At 38.6% G+C, this 18,262-nt stretch overlaps 2 protein-coding genes across 2 annotated transcripts in view; one reads left to right on the top strand and one right to left on the bottom strand.

Moving 5' to 3' along the window:
* Positions 1–406: 406 nt before the first annotated feature.
* On the bottom strand, positions 407–2,897 carry helt (helt bHLH transcription factor). Its single transcript, XM_041843309.2, has 4 exons — positions 2,758–2,897; positions 2,051–2,155; positions 1,601–1,697; positions 407–1,355 (listed from the first exon to the last, which is right to left on the bottom strand). The coding sequence occupies exons 1-4, from the start codon at positions 2,782–2,784 to the stop codon at positions 871–873; spliced, it is 714 nt and encodes a 237-aa protein (XP_041699243.2). The 5' UTR covers positions 2,785–2,897; the 3' UTR covers positions 407–870.
* An 11,334-nt stretch (positions 2,898–14,231) lies between these two features.
* Positions 14,232–18,262, top strand: part of acsl1a (acyl-CoA synthetase long chain family member 1a) — a 59,188-nt gene continuing 55,157 nt past the window's right edge. Inside the window, exon 1 of the mRNA XM_045206380.1 lies at positions 14,232–14,301. The gene's annotated coding sequence lies outside the window, so the exon portion shown is untranslated. The remainder of the gene's footprint in view (positions 14,302–18,262) is intronic.

Raw genomic sequence — 18,262 nt, 5'->3', positions numbered from 1 at the left:
CTAACTGTCAACCTCAACATATAATTCATATTTGAGTTAACAAGAGTCCATCCTTCAAAGAAGAAGGGAAGTCCCAGTTTAGTGAGTTAGTGTAGTGTTTATTTAATTGTAAGTGTCCTAAGGTTATATCGACATATAATACTACTAGCCTAGAGAGAGGGTAAAGATAAATGGACCACGGTTGCTTGTCAACTAGCATCTTACTGGCTATTAAATAGGCCACAATCCGTTTCCACAAACATTGCTATGTGCTCCAAAAATGCTAGGATATTCTGGAACTTGCTAAATAACCAGTTAAAGGAGGTTATATACATTTCTAAATTCCATTCTTTTACTTTTAGATTTGTGTGTATTGTTGTGAATTATTAGATACTACTGCACTGTTGGAGCTAGGAACACAAGCATTTCGCTACATGTGTATGTGACCAATACAATTTGATTTGATTTGATTTGATTAAACGTGGTTTGGATGAAAGGACAACCCCCTGGTTAGTTGAAAATAAGGTGGGGGAAAATGTGAACTAGCCTATCCCTTTAAGAAATACAAATATATATTTTCGTAGAAATGGGCTGAGTGATTTGGCTGTAATAGGCTGACTCTTCTGTAATAAATGATTTAGAAGAATGAACAATTGGCCTATTCATAATCAATAGACCAACGTTATTATACCATTAGGTTTTTAGGGAGGTTTTCAGCAATTGACCAATGTGCGTTATAACAACACAAGAAAACAAAAAAAATGTGGGAAATAAACATTTACTTTTCTTTTTTTAAAGATATTGTACAGTATACAATATCCACAATCTTTAAGTATTTATTATGAACACACATATAAATAAAGACAACACAAAATGGTAGCCGGATTCTATTTACAACGCGTGTTGCGTACTGTGCAAACTGAACGCATTCGCGTGCGGGTGGCCGTTGAAAAAGTTGAAGTAGTGATGGTCAAGTCCTTGCACTGGTGACAAGTAGCCACCGTGGTGCTGTTGCGTCGGCGCGGAAAGTGGCACGGTTGGGTACGAGATGGTCGGGCTGCGCGCCGTGCTGTGCCAAGAGAAGTGTCCGGGTGTGCTCTGCTGAAACACGGAGTCGCTGGGGCTGTGGCTCTGGTGTGACTCCGGGGAGGAGTGCAACTGGCACAGATAATCTGCTTGGTCTGGCAACGCGCCAAGGGAGCCGAACACCGGCTCGGTAACAACCCGGGACTTGGACTGAAGAAAGGCCAGGATCCTTGCATACTTGATGTCTTTGGTCTCGACCCTCTCCTCGGTGGTCAGGTAGTGCACCAGGTTCTTCATGCACTCGTGGTAGCCGTAGTGGAAGTAGTTGGCGAACTCCCCCAGTAGCTCACCTGAAAGGAATCCGAAGAAGGGGACGATTAGAAAACACACCGAAACTCCACTATTCTTTAGGCTATTACGTTCAAATATGAGGATATATTTACGATGTAGACTACAGTGATGATGATTGATATTACGACGATAAATATGTCAACGAGACAGCCGGAATGGAGTGAAAGAAGGTGGAACCGGATACTGATGCGCTCTGGGTGAGAGCCCCGGGTCCGTGGGCTTTGGAGCGGACAGGAATACGCACCTTTTTCTCTGCCCCGGGGGAAGTCTGCGGAGTGGAGCGCTCGTAGATACTGAACTGTCATCTCCAGAATCTCGGCCTTCTCCAGCTTTCCCGAGTTCTATCATCAGAAAAAAAAGTTCTTAGATAAAGCATATTAAGTCGTTTAAATACACTAAATCAAACAGATTACCCTACAGACTCCTGTAAATCGCTCTGGATAAGAGCGTCTGCTAAATGACTAAAATGTAAATGTAAAATGTACAGATGGCAGACATTATGTAGGCTACGCTATTTGTCACGCATAGCAAGGATTTAATACAACGAGTAGGCTAAATAAGAAATATATTTAAATATATTTAGCCAATATGTAAGAAATATATTTAGCCAATATAAAACGAATAAGATAATTTAGGCTATCGGTTAGGAATTGTGAATAAGATTATTTAATTTTACAACTGTACTGTAGGCTACCTGTTTCGCGCGCGCCATTGGCACGGTTTTCCCCAGTTCGTTCAGGCAGCGGTTGATGCGGTCCCGTCTTCTTTTTTCTATCACTTTATGGGAGATGGGAGTTCTCTGTTGAAAAATAACAACGCAAATGATTAGACAAACAAACATAATCAACCGTAGGACCGGTCTAAAGTGTACAGCTCTGGAAACCTAGAACAAAAAGCTGATTGAAACTAGAATGAAGACGAAACTACTTGGAAACCGAACGGCAAAGAGACGCATAGCCTATCCTACTGGTAACCTTGGTGCACTTTGGTGCACTAGAGCGCAACAGCGCTAGCGAGTATCGCATTGACCAAGGCAGGTGCCAAGGCTCAAACACAACCATGGAGTATGGCACACATGGGCTTCGAACAGTAAATTATACTATTGCAGTGATAACTTAACCCACTTTTCTTCTTTAAATGTATTAGCTACATTTTAGTCGTTTTTGCTAACTCAAATGTGTACTATATTGGTTACGTTTTCACTAGAGCGCGCAAAAGCATAGTAGCCTATCCGATCGATTTCCATGGACCCAAATTTCGCCTTTGACTACACATAGACATAATGATGGTACATTATGAGTACCAAAGTAAATTATTGTAATAAATATTAAAATAACGACTAGAAAATGCCTCGGTTTCCGAGTAGGTTTCCATCCCAGAGCGCACAAGGGGAGCGCCTACCTTGCGATCCTTCATCTTGGATGCCATCCTTTGGCAAAGTGCTGATAAAGTTCTAATTAAAAATATTAGTGCCAGGAGGCAGTTTGGATATATGTTCCTTAGCTTGTAGACTAGGCAGACTGAGAGGTGAGCTGAGAAGCTGCCCCTTATAAAGCGATCATCCGAGGGACTCCAGCATTCATGGTCTAAGTTATTCCATAGGATTAAAGAGCAAGCTTCTGGTAAATGTGTGCATTTAGGATCAGTTAAAGAACAAGTAAAAAATCTGAAGCCATCAGATAGCAGGGGGGCAGACTTGCTTTGTTCATCCACGTGGCTGTTCAAAAGACATGCACGTGATTACTTTTAGAATATTATTTGCATAGTAACAACCCAGGCGGGAAATGTGAACTGAGCCTTGGGTTCGCCTGATCCGACGGGGCGCAGTGCGCGCACTGAAAACAAAGCCGCCGAAAAAAGACCCCTCTTTCTTCCAACTCGCGTTTCTCACACGATCGCCTGTTTACAAATCCCAGCAAGCGATCTTAACTTCCATCCAAGCCCTGTCTGAGTTTTAAGGCCTGTCCAGTGCCATTAGAGTAATTAAGTAAGCCTTTAATAGGCTGTTCCGCCAAGTTCAAGGGAGATCTTTTGGAGACGGAGTCCCCCCGTTTGTTCTCAGCGTTTCTCACACGACTTGGTGACACGTCCATCTTTTATGAGAGATGGCAAGCTTTTTGTTTACATTCTTTATTTCGTGGGAGTCCTAGGCAGGTGTGTGATTGGCCTGGCACACGAGCGTCGCCTGCGTACCGGCCGGCGTCCTCAGCAGTATTTGGCACACGAGGGTTACCCACCACCGAGGACTCTTTGGAGAGGCTCAATTTGTATCCTATTATCCTATAAGAAAATGTCTATTGAGTCGAGTGAATAGTTTCATTGGCCTAAATTTTAATAATGCCGTGAAAGAAAAGGGAGAAATAAAGAAGAATGCAGCTGGTGTGAACGTGCATTATCCCCGTCACCTGCGTCAGGGGTAGCCTGGAGACCCCTATTCATTTGCCTAATTTCGGTCAACTTAACAAACTTTGGGAGAAATTATTCTGGTATTGTTGTGAAGGGTGAAGCTTTCTGATCGAATTAACAGCATGTTTTGATCCGGTAAACGTCATTAGAAAGAAAGAAACAATCGCGTTTAAAGGGGCCTGGGTAATGCGCCAAGTGGAGACGCCAAAGCGCAAACTTCACAAAGGGGCCTAGTAAATACCACAGGGGACTTTTGTACCCTCACATTGCTCAAGTTTTCCCCAACAAAGGGCATTATTTTATACTTGAATACATTTCGTACAACAATTGTCTATTTTCTTCAAACATATTTTCACAGCAAGTTTAACAACAGGTTTATTGTGTACGCTCCGTCTCACAGATTCAGCCTTGGGTCTCATGCGCCAAAACCGTTTGCTCGTCTGCTTTTTTTCATCGGGAACGTTTTAATCTTGAAAGTTTCGCCGTGTTTCATATAATTGATCTTGTGTGCAAAGAAATAAAAGAAATGGAGATTAAATAAAATATAAAGGATCCCAGGACTTCTAAAGCGTTGGAGACTTTTATAGCACCACTAGAGAAAGGCACCGGTGAACAGGACTGGGACATTAAATCCCATTACGTTTACTGTGGATTTTTTAACACGTCTTTATACATGTGGTCTTTGAAATAAGAACAACAACGTTTTTATGACTTTTTATGAAGTTTTATAGTGTGACTATTTTCTGTCGAAAGTCTAAAACAAGACTTAAGGAACTATAAACGGTGGTTAAAGAAGATGCGTCATTGAGTTTTCTCTCCGATCATTGACATGTTTATAACTATATTTTATTATTCAAACTTTAAATTACACGTTTTCTAATCATGGTGGTAAAAATCGAGTTATGAGTTTGCTAAATGTTTTGTTATAGTCATTTGTACGATTTACATAGATGTAAAACAGTCATGGTGCACTAGTGGATGTTTGGGCACTATGCCTACTGCGTCTCCATGATGTATACTCCATATACCATAATGCTCCATACTATACACATTTTAAATGTTCAGATCACGTGGGATGTTTAAAATAATGATAAATATGTTTTCATATGGCGTTATTTGTTCAGTATTCAAACCACAATAAAACAACTATCATATTCAGTCATATGATGTATAAAGCCTAATTAAGGGCAGCTCAGATTAGATATTAGGTTCTGCATTAACCAAAAATAATGAGTGCATAAGAGCAGATCAAGTCCATGGCAAAAAAAGATAGCAGTATAATGATTTAAAAAACTCTAATATTTATGTATTTTGCAATAAATAATAGAAAATGTAAACATATATATGTCTTATATATGTCATGTAAAATCAACCTGGTCTCAGAGCATTTCGTATTATTCTGTACGTAAATCAGAGACACTCCATTTAGTATGATATGTTACGTTTCGTATAGTATGTATTAATTTGTGGATGTCCATTGCCCAGTTCATATGAGATGTTACGAATTACAATTCGTATTATATGTTACAAATTTGTGAAATGTACAATACGTTCAGAATTTGTGAAAACGTACAATATGTTACACATTTTCAAAACATATGATATGTCACAAATTCCAGCTAGGTGGCTAGGTGGCTAACATTCGCTAGCTTGCTAACGTTAGCTAGGCTAGGGGTTAGGGTTAGGGTTAACCTTTTCACACGTACCAACAAACGGCTGTGATCATTCTACAGTGGTCCCTGCAGTGTACGCTCAAACTTGTGTGATTAGAATGCTTATTTAGAAAGTCCAGTTTCGATTGAGTATTTGAGCTAGTCACACTGGTTTTTCACAGAAACATTTTGCACAAACACAGTACTTACAAAGGCATGTCCTGAATGTGACCAGTTTATTTTTGGATGCAATGTTCTGACATTCACAGAAGTAGCGACAACATACACAATCATCCAAACCTGAAAATGTAGGCTACATTAGTCCTAGCGCTAACTGAGAAAAGATTGACATAACACAAGCGGTCACATTTAGAGAACCCTCGGCTGACAGAAACCACAGTATGAATTAGCTAATAGCAATTATTATTTATAATATATCACATCACGGATGAGCTCAACATTGATCGAAATGATTGAGTAAAACACTTTCTAGAAATCGAAAGTAATCCAACTATGGGTAGTTTGTGCGCGCCACCATGTTTGTTTTTTCGCGTCAACCAAAGATAATAAGAGGAGACAAGGTTAGGGTTAGGGGAAGGGTTAGCTAAAAGGGTTAAGGTTAGGGGAAGGGTTAGCTAAAGGGGTTAAGGTTAGGGTTAGGGGAAGGGTTAGCTAACATGCTAAGTAATTTAAAAGTAGCTAAAAAGTAGTAAGTAGTCAAAAAGTTGCTAACATGCTAAAGTTGTCCGTGATGAGATTCGAACTTGCAACTTTTGGGTCGCGTTACATGCTCACCCATCCACCCTGACCAACCACCCTACTTTCGTTTTTGCCTTAAGTAGCCATCTGTCTTCTGTAACCATACCAAACGTAACATATCATACTAATTTGAGTGTCCCAGATTTACACTTACTATGTTACGTCTAGTCTATGAGACCAGGCTGGAAAAATAGGCCAATAGATTATTATCTGTGGAGCAACATAATACCACCAACAGCAAACACATAGTATTTTGTTAATTTAAAAACATGATGCACAGTTATACATTAGCAGTTGAAAATCATCATAAAATTCCAGTGTTCACGTTAAGGGTGCGTTCGTAAATTCACTGGAGTGTCAGAGTGCACTCTGGGCCGTTCATAAATTCAGAGCATTGTCAGATTGTCTGTTTTTTAAATTCAGAGCGTTTCTCTCTCGGAGCATTCACGGTACCTCTTAACTTAACACGATAGCGGGCGATGAAAAATCGGAAGCCATTAATTTTCAATAGAGGGAAGCGAAGTGTGCGGGGGACCATTGGGCGATGCAAGCATGGGAAAGAGGGAGTGAACAGGGTGGAACCAAAGTTGGATAAAGCAGAATTTTATGCAAATAATCAGAGACATCGTGGTGCTATTGACCAATCGAAGCTCACTATAGCTTCCAGCCCCTACTAGCCTCAGTGGAATTGTCAACAACCGGATGATAGCGATACAGCTATTTTAAACCAACCTTCTTTTTCCGCTGAAAACCGCATGTAGAAACTCCGCTCAACCGTTTATCTTATGCCTGCTACATTAGGACATGCCCCTACTGGATTGACTGATGATACCTAACACTACCTAGTATGCTTGCTAGCTTGCTAGCACCCACATGAGGGCGAAGCTAGCATGGTTATCCAAATTTCCGCTGATAGTTAACATGAGTAGGGTTGATCCAAGCGTAAACTGTTTAGGTGCAAAGTCTATGACAGGTTAGAGTGGGTGAAAGGAAGAAAAGATCTAGGCTACCTAACAGACTGAATCCATGTCAAAGAAAATCATATTGGCAGCAGTTGCATCCCACTGGGCACAGATGTCAGTTCAATGTCTAGTTTTGATTTAAATTTTTGGATTTAGGTTAAAGGTTGGGTGAAAAAAAATCCCATAAGTCACATAATAAGTTGCATGGTCTCACTCTGTGTGCAATAATAGTGTTTAATAGGATTTTTGAATGACTACCTCATCTCTGTACCCCACACATACAATTATCTTTAAGGTCCCTCAGTGCATTTCAAACACAGATTCAACCACAAGGGCCAGGGAGGTTTTCAAATGTGTCACAAAGAAGGGCACCTATTGGTAAATGGGTAAAAAAATAAAATAAAATGATATTAAATATCCCTTTAAGCATGGTAAATGTATTACTTACACTTTGGATGGTGTATCAATACACTCGTTAAGGACTGGAGAGTTTTTCAGAATAAAAAAGATAAAGAAATGGCTTAAAGCACAGGCAAAATCCGACAGGAAAACCTGGCTCAGTCTGCTTTCCGCCAGACACTGGGAGATGAATTCACCTTTCAGCAGGACAATAAAACACAAGGCCAAATCTACACTGAAGTTGCTTACTAAGAAGACAGTGAATATTCCTAAGTGGCCGAGTTACAGTTTTGACTTAAATCTGCTTGAAAATCTATGGCAAGACCTGAAAATGGTTGTCTAGCAATGATCAACAACCAATTTGACAGAGCTTGGCCCTGTGTAGCTCAGTTGGTAGAGCATGGCACTTGCAACGCCAGGGTTGTGGGTTCAATTCCCACGAGGGGCCAGTATGAAAAATAATAAAAAAATGTATGCACTCACTAACTGTAAAGTTGCTCTGGATAAGAGTGTCTGGTGAATGTAAGCTTGAAGAATTTTGAAAAGAATAATGGTCAAATGTTGCACAATCCAGGTGTGAATAGTGCTTAGAGATTTCCCCAGAAAGACTCACACCTGTAATCGCCGCCAAAGGTGATTCTAACATGTATTGACTTATCTAATGACGATATATTAGTGTTTTATTTTTCATAAATGTTTAAGGCACTGTATCATAATTCTCCTGCATAACGTTAGAATTTAATATTCCAGCAAGTACCATCACATCAAATGAGAATCAACCAATGTTTCTCACCAACAACAATTTAACATACTCATCAAACGAATGTACTAAACCAGGCAATTGTTTTCTTATTTTTTTATTTCATCACAATAACATTCTACTTACATAGGTTAAAAACCTAATTCTAAGAACTGCGTAGGCCTAGGAGGTAGTCAATGTGTTTTCAATCTATTTCCGAAATTGTTAGTTGTAGGTATAAGAATGATTCTTGCAAAAAGAAATTCCAGCCCTTATGGTAATGAGTGTCAAGCACTGGACGCTGCGTTGTCATGCATTGCATTGTGACCCGCAATGACCTATCGAGAGTCCCAGACACAATCCTTTAACTTCTCGCGCCACCCTGAGTCTGATCTGCCTCAGTTCACACACTCACCATTGTGTGTGAAAATCAAATAAATAAGGAATACAAACAGCAATAATACATGGTGAAAATAATTATGGTTGAATGCAAATCATCAATGTTATTATATTACCATTTTTGTTCAATCACTTTGGCACATTTTCTAGATGTATGTGGTACTATATTTTAAAAACTCTAAGTACAAAACTCTAAACTGATAACACTTGTAATGCCCCCTATCTTATGTTCAGAAGCTTTGATTGCGCATTCATTGCAGTTTCACACATCTTTCACCCCTGAGTCATTCATGCAAAGTTTTCTGTGAAATACCAGGAGAAATTTTTTTTTAGTCACCAATAGATCAGATAATGAATGATAGGCTCACCGTTTATTCATTTTAACCAGGCTACCATTTACAGTTTTTTCAATGGCTTTGGTGCTATTTTCACAAGTAGGCTTATGTGGTGAATTTTCAAAACTCCAAAATGGTAACACTTGTAAAACAGCAAGTATTGTATTCAAAACATGTTATTGTGTATTCATATTGTTTGGAGACATCTTTCACCACACAACCTTTGATCGAAAATAGAAGTTTACTGTGAAATACCATAAGAACATTGATTTAATCACCAAAACACAACATAATGATATCTTCTCAATTGAGTCCTTTTAACAACAATTAAATCCAATAGCAAAAAATGCGTTTACAAATTGCCCTTTTAATGTAATATGCTACAGTACTGTAAATTACAGTACATTACACTGTTTTCACATTATACAATTGCGCTACCCATAAACATTTACTGAAAATCAAATTTCCATAATTTCTATCCCATGTGTGATCAAAGGTGTGATCACTGAAGACATCATTCACAACCAGTGATGCAACAAAATAAATGTATTGTTCAGATATAATGACAACATAGGTGTACTGTAATAAAATTAAACAAATTAAAGCCTGACAAGCCTGTCTTGAGGATTAGCAACACCGGAGGGTTCGATTCCCGCTGGGGTCACATACCCCCATCAAAAAGACACCAGCAACTTATTTTGGGATGTTTTCTTTAGAGGGCAGCCATACTCAACATGCAGATCGCGGTCCAGATCCGGACCCAGAACGGGGTCAATACGGACCGTGGGTCCCGACTTTAACTATTGTATTTCTTTTTTAATGCAGTTTGGGGTTGCATGGGTCGCGAGGTGGGGCTTGGTAACTAAACCGATAAATTACAATATCCATCCATACCTTTGCCACCTAGGAAATTTGTGTGACTAGATCTTCTCAAATAGTAGTTGAGTACCCCTTGGTATAGGGGATGCATTTGTTACATACTGTACAGTAGGCTACATCTCTGATCTTGTAAATATATACAAAATATTAATAGTTATCATCAGAATAGTACATTACAGTATATATCATACTTTATATGTTTATACTTTACAAACATACATTTTCATTATGTAGTTCTCAAAATCTGTAGTAGACAAACCAGTTTAAAATCTATAGGTTTACCAAACGGTTAAGTGATTATTGATTAAGAGCAGTCGGATTAACAGTAAAATGTATTTTAACAAATGAGAAGACTATCAAATCAAAAGTAATGTGAGAATTGCATTGTGAAAAGCAATTACTTTATGTGAACATGTATTGTAAGGTGAAACGTATTTCAAGATGAAACACTGATTAACTTTGCTGAAAAAGTGACTGTATTATTTAATGTGTTGTACTTAGTCAATTGAGTAAATGGTCAATATTATTTTATAACTTGACATGCACAATTTATTTTATAATTTGGCAAGTTGTGTTGTAAAAAATAAATACAAAAATGTTGTATTGCCACATGCACCAGAGGGCTTAAGGGCACATCGACAGATTTTTCACCTTGTCTGCTCGGGTATTCAAACCAGCGATTTTTCAGTTACTCGCCCAATGCTCTAACCACTAGGCTACTGCTGCCTGTAATGGCAGGTTGTGAGCATGTTGACAAATATGTGTCTTACAGTTTCATTATCCTTACAGTACATAAGTTGGACAAATCATCAGAAATAGGAGTATTGGCTACTGTAAAAACATAGAACAGTGGTGTATGCCATTTCTTCCCCATGCAACATTGTACTAGATCACTTTTTCCACGTGACTTGTCAACTGATACAATATCGCCTGCCTGAAATTCATCACCTTACAGTGTATCATTGACATTTAGATAATGAGTGGAATATATTATTATATACAACCCAGGTATTTCCACAGTGCATTGTACATACACTACACTATAATTCCAAATGGTAGTACATAGAGTGACTCTTTCCACTTTGTCCTATTGAAGCACACTGGTGGATGGAGAATAGTGATGTAGTATTTACAGCCACATCCATGTATTATTTGGTTTCCCTTCCAAATTAAATTCATGTCAAATTGATACATTTATGAGGTAAAAATATAGAAATGTACAGTGTTCAGCAGTTATCAAACTATACGTTAACTAAGCACTATATCGTTTTGGTTCAATAGTTATCAGTTTTGAGCAGTTTGATTAGGTGATAGCTAATTGTATTGTTAACAAATAACAAGAAAATAATATCAAAATTAAAGTGAATATTGCATTTTGAAAAGCAGATACTTTGATTGAATATGTAGACTATCCAAATTGAAAGAATGATTTGGTGCAGTGAACAAGTGACTTTGTAAATTTGTTTGTTGTACTCAGTCAAAATGTGCTTAGAGTTTTGAAACATAAGCCATTTTGATGATCTGTTTTGATTGTTTTGCTTTGAGTTGTGAAAATGTGCCACATACTTGTGAAAATTGCACCAAAGTGATTGCAAAAAACTGTAATACCACATGTAATTGAAGTGTTGATAATTTTTTATCAGAAAAATAATATAGGCCTATTTTGTAGCCTACTGATGTCAGATCTTAATGTGACCCATTTTGCCCCAGGAGGGAAACAATCCTGCAGCAGGGCTCCTGAGTGGCGCAGCGGTCTAAGGCACTGCATCTCAGTGCTTGAGGCGTCACAACAGACCCCCTGGTTTGATTCCAGGCAGTATCACAACCGGCTGTGATTGGGAGTCCCGTAGGGTGGCACACAATTGGCCGGTGTAGGCCGTCATTGTAAATAACAATTTCTTCTAAACTGACTTGCCTAGTTAAATGAAAAAAAAATAGGAGGATTTGAATGAATATTTAGAATCGCCACCAGGGGGCAGTTGGAAGTGGTGTTTGTAGGCTATACAATGCACTACCTTACCTAGGGGTCTATGGGTTTAAAACAATTCTTGCATTCACATGTTTCTGAATGTTATGCATTTTATTGCAATACAATATGTAGTCAGCCATTCAAATTGATACTCTTCAAATTGACAATGAAATAATGACTAAATTATCCTCTGTAGTTGAAGGTTCAGATAAGAACCTTTTTACTTTGACATTTTATTGAATAAACATAACTGATAGTCTGACATCAATGATTTGCTGCGTCTCACGTTGATGGGTCCTACTCTAGAGTGCGCCATTGGTCTGGTCAAATGAAATAGTGAGCAAAACAAACAATGGGGTTCATCATTTTATCAAATAACGGTTTTCCATAATAAAACATTTATGGTTCGAAAGGCAAAGCTTTCCAATGATGTAAAATTAAAAGCCTGTAATTTAACATAAAAAAGTTGATTGAAAAAACACTGTACTATTGATAATGTATGAAAGAAGCAAATGCTGTTATGGTTATTATTGGATATGAAATAGTGTTATTCCAGTATGAACAGATTCCAGTTATGACCACCTTGTAAACAATAGGAGGCATAAATACATTGTAGACATTATACTTGTCTGTCATCAGAAGACAGACCTTGGTTGTGGATGAGTTGAGTTGACGCCCATTCAATTCAAAGTGCATTGAACACCTGGAGGAAAAGCACTATAGAAATCCAATCCATTATGTTCATAATTATTGTTTGTCATCACCTTAAAGGGATAGAGCATGTAGGCCTACTGTCATGGATGGCCCCCACATCAGCCCATTTTTTCCCCTTGTTACATTTACCTGAACTGCTCTATGGCCAGTCCATTTCAACCTACTGTTTTTCCCAAGTGGGAAAAAGTGAGAGGTGGGATGTGGCTTTATTACTTTGCGGTTGTGGCTGCAGACTGGGTTCCGCATAGAACTATTGGCCAGATTTACCCAAGTTTGCACCAGATGCCAAATTGGCATCTGTTTCTTTCAGTAATGGATAGAACACCAAAAACAAATAACAATTATGAAACTATCTTCATCTACACTATTACTACACATCTACACACATACACGTATTCTTTCTCTAAACTTCTATTTGCTATTTTTGTACTGTCCTTTATGTTCAGTCCTCTGTAGCTGGTAGTTAGTAGAGCATGGTTTTTGCAACGCCAGGATAGTGGGTTTAATTCCTGGGTTCTCCCATACTTAAAAATGGTATGCACACATGACTGTATTATTATTATTATTATTATAATTATTATTTCATAAAACAGGTGGACATGGAACATCCTTTTCTCAGATATACAGTGTTGTTTTGCTTGTACCCAGATTTTTTAAAACAAAAATGTAAAGCTTTTTAATCGGCCCTTAATATACATACTTGGACAATAGTACGTTTTTTACATTACATTTATTCCCCATCATCGGGATCAGCCACTGGCTTGGTTGAGGCACCTGCTAGGGATGTTGTTGACCAATCCTAGGGGATGTCACCAGATCCCTCAGATTTCTCTGTGCTCTTTTGTTGAATGCTTGCTTCCATGAGTCGACACACCACAATTGCCCTATTGAATTGGAGATCTGGACACTGACATTAAAGCATAAATTAATCCTCTAAATGTTAGTTGTCACCATGAGATCAGAGAGGACAGTGTTTGAGTAACTTGACTGCTGACTGACAATCTTAATATTAGTTGACCATTGTTTGGATTAAGTTAAATTAGACTAGACAGCATGAGCAATTGAGCAGTTGGCTTCATACAGTGTCCTTAACATACTGTAGGCTATAATGTCCTTTACCCTGGTGGAATATCATTGTGGTCCTCTGTAGCTTGGCTGGTAGAGCACGGCGCTTGTAACGCCAAGGTAGTGGGTTCGATCCATACGTAAAAATGTATGCACGCATGACTACAAAAGCGTCTGCTAAATGGCATATTATTATTATTATTATAGTTTGTCTGTATGAGAAAAAGGGTAGGCCTAATTAATGGGTGTCTGATAATGTTGCAACACTGTGTTGTCATAAACAACATTAATGTAATAAAATATTAGGCTACATGAATTGCTCTGATAAAGATTTTATTGAAATTGAATTTGGAACAAAATTGAACTTGTCTGAACAAACTTGCAGCCGAAGCATCTTTAATAAACAAATACAAGTTGTTTGAACAAATATGATCTGAAACTCTTTTGGTGATTAAATATTTATTGAATAATGTGACCTAAATAAAGTGTGATGGAATGTGCAAAAAATTGACCAATGAAAACACGCCTTTGAAAATGTATTGGAAAAAATATTAGACAGCATCACTGATTGGCCAAGCAGCTGCTTTACAAGCGAGATGCACTGTTGCGCGCTACATCCCCTTTAACGATTCTGAATGGTTCAATCCTAGGAGGCTGCCTGACACAGGTTTGTTGGATGTTTAACTTTATGCTTTGCCTATTCAATTGTATTATTCCAGGTTTGTGCTCAATAACTATGTAAAAATAAGAAATACATTATTGTGTGTTTGTTTGCGCAATAACATTGATAACTGGGTCATTTAAAAAATCAACAGAGTCACCATAAATCGCTGTTTTCAAAAGGAGTAGATGTCTGATGGTATTAATTCGTTTTAATAGCCATCATATTATCAATAAAGATTACATGCCCATCGCAGGCTGGATAGACTACGGATTTTAAGACGTAGGCCTATACTCGAAACATCACCAAAACAATAGTTCTCTTTTACAGGCGTTCCCTATTTCGTAGCGTGCTTGGTGAATCAACACGTAGTCAGAAAAATAGATATGTGCTGTAGAACTTCTTCCTGTAAACTAGCTATCAATTTCTTGCAACCGCAAATTGTAAACTGAAAGGAGATACTACGTGTGTGCGACACTCTACTTTGTTTAGAAACGTTTATTAGCACGATGCGCGCTTTTAGGACTTGTTAAAGGAGCCCGAATGACGCCATTGTTAGTTAATTAGCTAATATTGTAATACAAGTTTAAAAGGAGACAATGTATCCATTGTCAAGCTCGTGTTGTGGTATCCCCGCCTTGCCATTTTGCTTTTTAAAACCATTTATTTAAACAAGCAATATAACATACAATAGTCACCATTAGTAAAGTAAAAACGATATTCAATGTTCTTTGCCAGAATGCTGTAAAGCACACTTTCTTAACCCTGCCCAGGCCAGCTCAGGGTGGCTTCAAGTTCACAGCTATTTCAAAGACATACTGTACACTTGCTACCAATGGTTGTAGCCTACTTATGAGGCCCAAGTTCAAATAATGACAGGTGCCATTGAAACTTGGTTTGGTAGAACACCTGAACATTTGACTTTATAAGCTAGGCCTATACCTGGCTCAATGTGGTACAGAAAAGCAGACAACCGCATAAGAGGAATGCGTGGAATGTTGCCTGGATTCTGTTTTCGATGTTGACTCACTGTCTGAGTGTACTGCTTTTAACCGACTCTCCTGTTGACAATATTCTTGAGATGCGAACCCTTTTTTTCCACTGGATTGGTCTGCGATGTGGTTATCATATGCAGTTGCATTGTTGATATACTACAAAGGAGACAGTATTTTGCCGGTGTATTTCAGTACTGCTGTTGGAGACAGTCTGGTTTTTAGGTGAAAGGTGAATGTCTCAAATTGGTGGTTGACTACAACCCCCAGGGGAAGTGTGTTCCCGAAAATCTGGAGTAGTCCGCATAATAAAAAAAGTAGTCAGCTAAGGGGGAGTGGGGGCATGTCCCCCTGCAAAATCAGATTTGGTTACATCTGATGCACTCCAATTTGTTAGTCAATTAAGTAGATGCCACAAGGGAGAGTAGGCAGCTATTTGACTGGCATCATCTAGCCAGGCTATGTGTGCCACCTGTTGCCTGGTTCCCACTTCCACCCTGGCTTTTTTTGCCTAAAAGCTGCTAGGTCTGTTCTGAAACCAATCCCTATACCCCTTCCTTTAGTAGCATACATTCATACCTCTTTGAATTCATGTCAAATGCAGATATGAACTGATGTGTTGACTGACAACCATGTGGCAACTTCTACAGAAGATCTTCACATGCCTTTTTCTATATATTACAAAGGGATTCTGCTACGAAGTCTGGTTGGTATTTGCCTATGTTACAGATGTTACATCTCTCCAAATGTGCCACAAAAGAGATCAGGAAACAGATTTTTTTTATGACCGTATGCATGAAGTAGGAGAGACTACGAGATGGACCACACTGTGCGTACAGTTATTTTGTCAAAGGCAGAAGTCCTCAGGAAGTTTAGGCCTGCTTGTTGCTTAATCTTCAATCTAACCTGCAGTTAGCAGTCTAAAGTTAGACTTGACAGATTTTAAAGGGGCAATCTACGATTGCTACATCCATTTGTGAACTTTTAAATTGATGAGCGATTTATATACAGTACCAGTCAAAAGGTTGGACACCTACTCATTCAAGGGTTTTTCTTTATTTTACATATTATTTACATTGTAGAATAATAGTGAAGAAATTCAAAACTATGAAATAACATATGGAATCATGTAGTAACCAAAAAAGTGTTAAACAAATCAAAATATATTTTACATTTGAGATTCTTCAAATAACCACCCTTTGCTTTGATGACAGCTTTGCACACTCTTGGCATTCTCTCAACCAGCTTCATGAGGTAGTCACCTGGAATGCATTTCAATTAACAGGTGTGTGTTGTTAATTTGTGGAATTTATTTCCTTCTTAATGGGTTTGAGCCAATCAGTTGTGTTGTGACAAGGTAGGGGGGGTATACAGAAGAGAGCCCTATTTGGTAAAAGACGAAGTCCATATTATGGCAAGAACAGCTCAAATAAGCATAGAGAAATGAGTCCATCATTACTTTAAGACATGAAGGTCAGTCAATATGGAACATTTCAAGAACTTTGAAAGTTTCTTCAAGTGCAGTTGTAAAAATCATCAAGCGCTATGATGAAACTGGCTCTCATGAGGACCGCCACAGGAATGGAAGACCCAGAGTTACCTCTGCTGCAGAGGATAAGTTCATTAGAGTTACCAGCCTCAGAAATTGCAGCCCAAATAAATGCTTCCAGTAACAAACACATCTCAACATCAACTGTTCAGAAGGGACTGTGTGAATCAGGCCTTTCATGGTTGAATTGCTGCAAAGAAACCACTACTAAAGGACACCATTAAGAAGAAGAGACCTGCTTGGGCCAAGAAACACGAGCAATGGACATTAGACCGGTGGAAATGTGTCATTTGGTCTGGAGTCCAAATTGAGATTTTTGGTTCCAACTGCCGTGTCTTTGTGGATGTGGGTGAACGGATGATCCCCGCATGTGTAGTTCCCACCGTAAAGCATGGAGGAGCAGGTGTTATGGTGTGGTGGTGCTTTGCTGGTGACACTGTCTGTGATTTATTTAGAATTCAAGGCACAGTTAACCAGCATGGCTACCACAGCATTCTGCAGTGATAAGCCATCCCATCTGGTTTGGGCTTAGTGGGACTATAACACCTCCAGGCTGTGGAAGGGCTATTTTACCAAGAAGGAGAGTGATGGAGTGCTGCATCAGACGACCTGGCCTCCACAATCCCCCAACCTCAACCCAGTTGAAATGGTTTGGGATGAGTCGGACGGCAGAGTGAAGGAAAAGCAGTCAACAAGTGCTCAGCATATGTGGGAAGTCCTTCAAGACTGTTGGAAAAGCATGCCAGGTGAAGCTGGTTGAGAGAATGCCAAGATTGTGCGATGCTGTCATCAAGGAGAAAGGTGGCTATTTGAAGAATCTCAAATATAAAATATATTTTGATTCGTTTAACACTTTTTGGGTTACTACATGATTACATATGTATTATTTTATAGTTTTGATGTCTTCACTATTATTCTACAATGTAAAAATAAAGAAAAACCCTTGAATGAGTAGGTGTGTCCAAACCTTTGACTGGTAGTGTACAATTTATATAACCATTTTCCATCCTACAAATTAGGAATAGGCATAGGCTTTGATTTCCTGTGAAACAGATGGAAAAAATCGACCAGACACCAAGTCTTACAAGGTATTAGAAATACATCGCAACACAATGTTGAAGTAAAGACTTATGACAACGAATATCTACACTTATATTTAATTTAGGAATTTTTTTTCTGACTTATGTAAGTTTAACAAACATTGCCTTGTGCCTTGAAATTCCGTTACCAAAAACCCACATATCTTTAAGATATTTTCAAATGTCTCTCCCTCATGAGGAGGAAGGATAATGAAAGTTCAGTTCACAGAAGTAACAAATAAAGGTAGACTTATCAGTTAGGCATAGTGTTACTGATATACATTTTGTTTATGAATTAAGTGATTAAACCCCTGAATTCTGTTACCAAATCAGTAACAGAATTTCAA

Source organism: Coregonus clupeaformis, chromosome 22 (assembly GCF_020615455.1).
Source record: "Coregonus clupeaformis isolate EN_2021a chromosome 22, ASM2061545v1, whole genome shotgun sequence".
Lineage (NCBI taxonomy): Eukaryota > Metazoa > Chordata > Actinopteri > Salmoniformes > Salmonidae > Coregonus > Coregonus clupeaformis.
The sequence above is the reverse complement of the archived record's forward strand: the minus strand, read 5'-3'. Positions and strand labels throughout refer to the sequence as shown.